Source organism: Mastigoproctus giganteus, chromosome 5 (assembly GCF_048544385.1).
Source record: "Mastigoproctus giganteus isolate SK-2022 chromosome 5, ASM4854438v1, whole genome shotgun sequence".
NCBI lineage: Eukaryota > Metazoa > Arthropoda > Arachnida > Uropygi > Thelyphonidae > Mastigoproctus > Mastigoproctus giganteus.
Window position 1 is genome coordinate 61,938,197 of NC_143579.1, and position 7,684 is coordinate 61,945,880.

Genomic DNA, 7,684 nt, shown 5'->3' on the forward strand with positions numbered 1-7,684 from the left:
GTGTAAGTTTTGTGTATTTCATGATAAACATGGCAAGAAATAAGGAACTGAGTATTGAAAAAAGAAGTCCTATTATATTAAATTGTATATATATATGTATAAAGAAAGTTATTCCATGAGAAGTATTGTGGAAGAAATTTTACATTACAATAAGGTATGTATTATAAAATGAAATTTTATAATTTCATTTTATAATTAGTACAGCTCTAAGCTGTGCAGGGACTTTCTAGCAACTAAACAAGAGATTGGTGTGGTCACCAGAATGACGTGAATTAAACCCAATAGAACTTTTATGGGATCATCTAGATTCTCTACCATCAAGTCTGTGAAGTCTACCCATCTTCACAAAATTTATGGGAAACCTTGCGATTGCTTGGAATAATGTTAGTCAAGACACTATTACAAAATTAATCGCCAGAATGCCACGTCTGTGTAAGGCAGTGATAAAATCTTGTGGAGGATATTTTGGTGAAAAATTAGTACAGTTGTCATTATTAATAATTTCAATATTTTTTTCTTAAATTTTTCAATGCTTATTAAAAAATCTTAAAACACTTCGTAGTGTGTTGTTTTTCATATTAAACCTTACATTGTCATAAATAATTTAAAAAAAATTAACGAAAACTATTGTCACACACTGTGATTCCAAACTTTTAGGCGGGAGTGCACATCTTGAATACTACATACGTTTGCAGACTGGAATCTCATTTGAACAAAGATAAGCTTGCTTGGACGAGTAAATAAATAAATTTTCTGTTTATACTCCGGCACGACAACCAAGTCAGTAGAGTTTACAATAAATCGTCAATACAAGTATTTATCGTATTCAGTAGTCACGGGCTTGAACCCCGGTCCACTCAAGGAACGCGTGCTATGCACCCTCGCTCCTGACCACTGGGCTACGTCTGTTCAAGAAATTGTATCTATTTTTATGCACTTTTTGGAAAAGATCACATCAACGTCGCTTTCCTTTTTGTTTACGTTTGTCTTCTTAGGTTGGTTTTTATTGAGAGCGGGAAGGATCTGAAGCGAAGTAAGTAATTCTGTCAGTTAGTGTGATATCCGAAGTATTGTAATATACTAGATCAAATTCTACCATTATCTGCAATAATCCAGCACTCTTATGTAGTACAGTTCGGAGAATCGGCATGCCGTGTGGAAAAGATGTTAATTCGATTCCTGTCGATGATGTGATGAATTTTATGGGAACTTTTTCACAACGTGGCTGAGTTGGTCGGTCTCAGGCGAGATTTCTCGCCTGAGACCGACCAACGATTTCTCGTTGGTCGGTCAAAGATTTCTCGTCCAGAGAACAGAAAAATCACCACAGAACACACGCAATTTAATGACAGTATCTACGGGGCAATATGCCTTAGTCGCTGATGCCCCTAAAACCTTACTACGACTATAGTAACAGTCCAGGAATCTCAGTACTTTCTCAGAACTTATCACAAAAGAAAACCAAAAAAAACCTTACTATAGAATTAAAACTTACACTGTAAAATCAAGAACATAAATAAATCACACATGCGATTATAGACGTATAAGTTTAATTATTCTGTAATGTGATTAATAATCTGTTACTTAAATTTATGTGGCCCATGCACCTGAGACTGCTCTTGACAACGAAGGCAACACACACACACAGAGAGAGCGAGCGAGCAAGAGAGAGAGAGAGAGAGAGCCTAGAACCTGGTAAACAGTGTAGCATTGGCATTAGTAGAGGCATACGATGCAAGAAAGCAAGCTCATGCAGCATTAGCCAAACAAAAAAAAAAAAAAAAAACATTTCACCCCTCCATTCGTTCCAAATGCCTATCCAGCTCAGCCTTCAATTTATTTAGGCTATCAACTTCCACAACAAAAGATGGAAGTCTGTTCCACCAATCAACCACCTGCTGGCTAAAGGCAAACTTCCGCACATCGATTCTACAAATGTGTTTCCTCAATTTGAATCTAAGCCCCTTCAGGTTCTTAATCTGAGCAAGAGGAAGAATCCCATCAGCTTGCTCAACCCATTCAAGGCCTTATACACCACAATCAGATCACCTCGCAGGTGCCTAATCTCCAGGTGCTGCAATTTGCAGAACTTAAGCCTTTCTTGGTAAGAGCACCTCATTGTTCCCTCACCAATCTTGTTGCCCTTCTTTGTACTCATTCTAGCAATTCTACATCCTTCCTAAAATGAGGCCTCCAGACCTGTACACAGTACTCTAGGTTTGGCCTTGTACAAAGGGATAATCACATCCCTGTAAAATTCCTATATATCATTGACAAGACTCCATGACCTGCCCTGGAAGCCCGTCGGCACTGCTCAGCAAACTTCATATTTGACTGCACAATTACCCCCAGGTCTTTTTCACTTTCCACTTCCCTGAGTGTAGTACCACACAGTTGTTACGTTTCTCTTGGGTTATTGCTACCCATATGCAGTACTTTGCATTTGTCAATGTTAAACTCCAGTTGCCACTTCTCAGCCCATTTTCCCAACTTATCTAGATCCAGTTGGAGTAGCATACTGTCGTTAACAACCCTGCCAACCTTTGTATCATCTGCAAACTTCGACATTAATCCTGATATACCTTCGTCATATTATTGATGAATACAGAAAACAACAATGTGCACAGCACAGAACCCTGGGGAATTCCACTAATAACATTTGTCCACGAAGAGCAGTGTCCATTGATTACCACTCTCTGTCGTCTCCCACTCAACCATCCCTTTATCCATTGTAGCAAATTACCCTGCATGCCATACCTCTCCAATTTGTACAGCAGTCTTCATATGCAACAGTATCAAAAGCTTTCCTGAAATCCAAGTATATGATATCAAAATTATTTTTGACATTCAGTTCCTTTGTGATCACATCATAGTATCCAATCAAATTGGTTAGACAAGACCTCCCTTTAAAAACCCATGCTGTATCTTAACTATTACTGCAGTCTTGTCTAGATGATCCTGCAATGCTTCTTTAACCAATGATTCCAATATTTTCCCCGGAACACAAGTTAAACTAACAGGTCTATAGTTACTTGTGTCACCTTTTGAGCCCACTTTGGGAATTGATGATACGTTTGCACACCTCCAGTCCATGGAGATCTTCCCTGAGTCCAAGGAACCTCTCATAATTATGGCTAAGGGTTTGCTTACTTCCTTTGCTGCCTCCTTTAATATAACTGGATAGATCCCGTCCACCCCAGGTGCCTTCCTTATGTTTAACTTCAACAATTTCTCCTCCACTTTGCTCTCAGTTATTACAAAATCGCTTAGCTCCCTGTTAGTTTGATAAACGTCTGGCATTCCCCTCATTAAATGACTCCTCATGTGTGAATGTAGATGCAAAATACTCATTCAGTTTATCAGCTACCTGAGCATGATCATCGATAGTCATCCCATCTATGTTAAGTGGTCCAATCTGATTCATCCCTTTCCTTCTAGAGTTTACATAAGTAAAGAACACTTTGCTATTTTTCTTTGCATCCTTAGCCAAAGATTTCTCGTAATCTGCCTCCGCCTGCCTAACCTCCATTGTGAATTGATTACAGACAAGCTTATATCTGCCATAGGCTTCTGTGCCACCTGATAATTTATATGCACGTGTAAGGAAACATTACTAGAATGCAAAATATATTACGAAGAAGTGTCCAAGGTATCACCCTGGAGTCACTTCATAATGAGATAACTGACATATTGCAAAACTCCAAAATGACGCGTCAACTTTGATTGGAACGTAAGGCTACCACAGAAAGGAGCGTTTAGAACAGGATTTACGAGCGGAGGAGATCTTTGCTCAAGCAAAATCACAATCATCTATTGACATCATCTGGAGTGAGGACTTCCATTCTTCCAGGATTTTAGACAACATTACATCATTTCATATATTTTACTCAACAATCGACATTGAATTGTCATAACATAGGTACCTCCCACCAAACCCCAAGAAAAATATCTGCATCTCTATAAAGATTTAAAAATCTAAAACAAAGTGATAACATTATGAAAAAGGACAGAAGTGAAGGTAATGCTTTGAAGTGTATACACAATTAAGATAAAACAGATTTCCATATCTTCATAACCAGGAATTTAAATATCTGTAAGCATCGGAATTGGACCTCTAGCCACATCTTAATATTTATTTCAGGTACCATGAGGACTTGTGCAATAATTGTGCAGTCAGATATGAAGTTTTCTGAGCAGTGCAGACAGGATGCAAAAGTAGCTCATGGGGTCTTGTCAATGATATATAGGAATTTTGCTAACAGGGATAAAGAGGTGACTATCCCCTTATATAAGGGCATAATCACCTCCTTATGATTGCTATAAGGCATTGGTCAGGCCACACCTTGAGTACTGCATACAGGTCTGGAGGCCTCATTTTAGGCCTACTAGAACTAGTACAGAGAAGGGCAACGAGATTAATGAGTGGAACAAAGGGTTGCTGTTACCAAAATAGGCTTAAGTTCTGCAAATTGCAGCGGCTGGAGACTATGCACCTGCGAGGTGATCTGATTGAGGTGTATAAGGCCTTGAATGTTCTGAGCAAGCTCAATGCTGATGGGATTCTTCCTCTTGCTCAGATTTCATACCTTGGGGCATAAATTCAAATTGAGGAAAGACAGTTGTAGAATAGATGTGCGGAAATTTGCCTTTAGCCAGTGAGTGGTTGATTGCCGGATCAAACTTCCATCTGTCGTTGTAGAAGTTGACAGCTTAAATAAATTCAAGGTTGAATTAGACAAACTATTCGAGTAAATGGATGGGTGAAACGGGAAGGTTTTTTTTTTTTTTTTTTTTGGCTGATGCTATATAAGTTTTTCCTCCATCATATGCCTCTACTAATGCTAACTTCGTTTCAGCTGATGACAATTCCATAGCACACAAGTCCGCGATCTATTCACGCTTATTTTCCCATTAACACATCTGGACTAGCAGCACGGTTCTCCGACCTTGTGTATCTGCGTAATTTGAATTATTCGGCTATCTCTCGTTCAACTTTTCTTCTTTGTTCCTTGCAGAATTAATAAAAAACTATACATTAATTTTCTAACTTCAAAAATATCGACTTCCTACGATTAAATAAGAAATTAATCAAGATTTGTATTTCAGAGACGGTACAAGTGAGAAGCGAGTTTTGTTTATTTGGCAATATAACTCAAAGTTTCTTTGATAAATGAAAAATAAATAAAGAAAGCAGCCCTATGCCCGGTTGTATAGAGAGGAAATGAATCAATGCCTTAAAATGCAGAGGAAAAGAATAAGAATGCCAATGCTGTAAAAAAGAAAAAAAAAAAAGTAATACTTTAATAGATTATTATTATTATATATTTCTTATAGGAGTCAAAATTTAGTTATTTTTCTGCAAATCACTCCCCCGCACTTACCCGACCGTGATTGGTAGCCATTGCAGGAGAATTCGAAATGACGTCTTTCTTAGTAGAATACAGAACTAAAGAATGGGATGTCGTGTGCAGAGGTTTACTGTCCGTACCAGTTTGTTGTCAGCACGTGGTGTAACCACGGCAACCCGATGTTGTGCTTCAGTAATCCATAGCATGACGTCGACATCATCCCTATACACAATGAACGTGTACAATATAATCGTAATAGCTTTGTTTCAGTAGTTTATTTCAGGAACAATTTGCAAAAGTCTTCCATGTCCACGTTATTGTGCTATGGGAGGTAAACAGCAGATCGATATCAAGCTTCACCGGGAACAAATCTCTTTTGTCGCCACCTAGGGATAAATTTTCACCTCCCTCAATGTCAACTTTGACTAAAAGGCACAACTAAAACAAACTTAACTTCAGTTTTCGATAATGTAAACTTTTTTGACTAACTCTGTTGAGTTTCGAGTGATGATCTTTTAAGGACAGTGTTTCAATATAAATATAGAGCATGGAATTTACCAATCTACACCAAAATGTGATTTTACTATATTTTATTTCGTGAGCAAAAGAAACGATGCGATGCGCAATTAAAAAATTTTTTTTTTCTGCTTTAATTACTATAATAAAAGAAAGTCACAGGCAGCGATGGATAACTTATATTGAATATTTTTATTTATTTCTAAATCAGCATCGCCCACACTTGTAGGTAGAAAGAATCTATTTTGTAGAGACGATATTAATTTGAACAAAGATGATGCAAGGGTTTTTTCCAGTATCATTGGAGACACCTTAAAGGTTCAAGGGAAATTGCTAGTTAAATTCTTTTTTGTTGCCCAAACAGCCGATGATGGAAAGATTTTCTGAGGGCAGCAACGTTTTAAATGAGAGAGAGAGAAGATAAAGCTAGGGAGACAAGCTGAAATAACTTCAATGGGTGTGTCAGAATAGTAAACTATAGGTGAATACAGGGTATCCATAAATTATTGATCACATCACAAATGATTATTAGGCGCAAACTAGAGCTGATATATGAATATTGTTTATGTTATTTGAAAGAGTTTTAATATGTCATCGTGTACAATAGAAAGTACAACAGAAAGCGATGTGCGTATTGTGGTTGGCTGAGTTTAACTTGTAGTTACAGTGCAAAGGCGGTACTGCCAGAAATATGAAAGTGAAGTGCCTTCAGGCAAGTCCATTAAGCGATGGATAGAACAGTTTAAGGGAAATAGCAGTGTCCTGCATAAGAAGGGTGTGGGTCGGGCTGCATTAAGTGTCAAGAATGTTGAGTGCGTTCTTGAAAGCTTTAAGCGCAGCCCAAGGAAATCTATCCGTCGTGCTAGCAGAGAACTAGAAATGCCACGATCAACCATTCATAAGATTCTCCGCCACTGCCTGAAACTTTATGCATACAAAATCCAGCTTGTGTAAAGTGATCAGGCATCCTGGTTTATGCGAAAAAGAAAAAAAGAGAGGAAGACCAAGAAGGACGTGGATAGAGATAGGGTGTGAGAGCAGCTACGAATAGAAGAGGACTGGTTGACAGAGAGTGATGAGATAGAAGAAAATGGAAAAAAAAGAATAAAGGAATGACTTTTCGATATTAGGTTGAGGAGAATCGTTATAATAACGGAATAAATCCTAAGAAGAAGATTTTCATATGTTCATTTTTTATTATTAATTTATTATTTATTTTATATATCTTTTTATTTTTTTTAGTTTTACTATTTAATTTAATAATTATTATTATTATTTATTTATTAGATTGTTATTTATTTATTTAGTTGGCCAGTGAAGCAAAAGCCGTTAGCTTCCTTACAAAAGAATGCAGAAAATCGCTTCCTTCCTTAATTGACGATTTTGTTCACATTTACTATGTCGACGGTTAGGAATTAGTTAACCTTGAAAAATAACATTGGAAATAAAAAAATAAAAAAAATAAATGTTTTTGTTAAGTATAATACACCTTGAAGGAGGCTTGGTGAAACCCATGTTTAGTGTCCAGAGTATTAGTATTACTACTAGTACTGATACTAATCACTACCAATATAACACTAATAATATAATACTAATACTAACACTAGGTGGTAGATGACTTTCATAAACTTGTACAATACAAACGCTTTGCTTTTTGGAAGTGTAAAGTGGTGAAACTCAAGTTTAATCTTTAGAACAAAGTTTTCGGCATCCCCATCTCCTTCAACCCATGCATGGTACGACGTACTATAGGTTCTGATACTTTTCGTGTTTGGACTTTTCATTAAAAAAAATACCATTTTCTGCTGCCATTAAAAGAC

At 37.1% G+C, this 7,684-nt stretch overlaps 1 protein-coding gene across 1 annotated transcript in view; it reads right to left on the reverse strand.

The window, feature by feature from the left end:
* Positions 1-5,661, reverse strand: part of LOC150085448 (annexin-B12-like) — a 47,697-nt gene extending 42,036 nt beyond the window's left edge. Inside the window, exon 1 of the mRNA XM_090373255.1 lies at positions 5,382-5,661. Coding sequence (XP_090229381.1) covers positions 5,382-5,402 — 21 coding nt within the window. The 5' untranslated portion in view covers positions 5,403-5,661. The remainder of the gene's footprint in view (positions 1-5,381) is intronic.
* Positions 5,662-7,684: the final 2,023 nt, after the last annotated feature.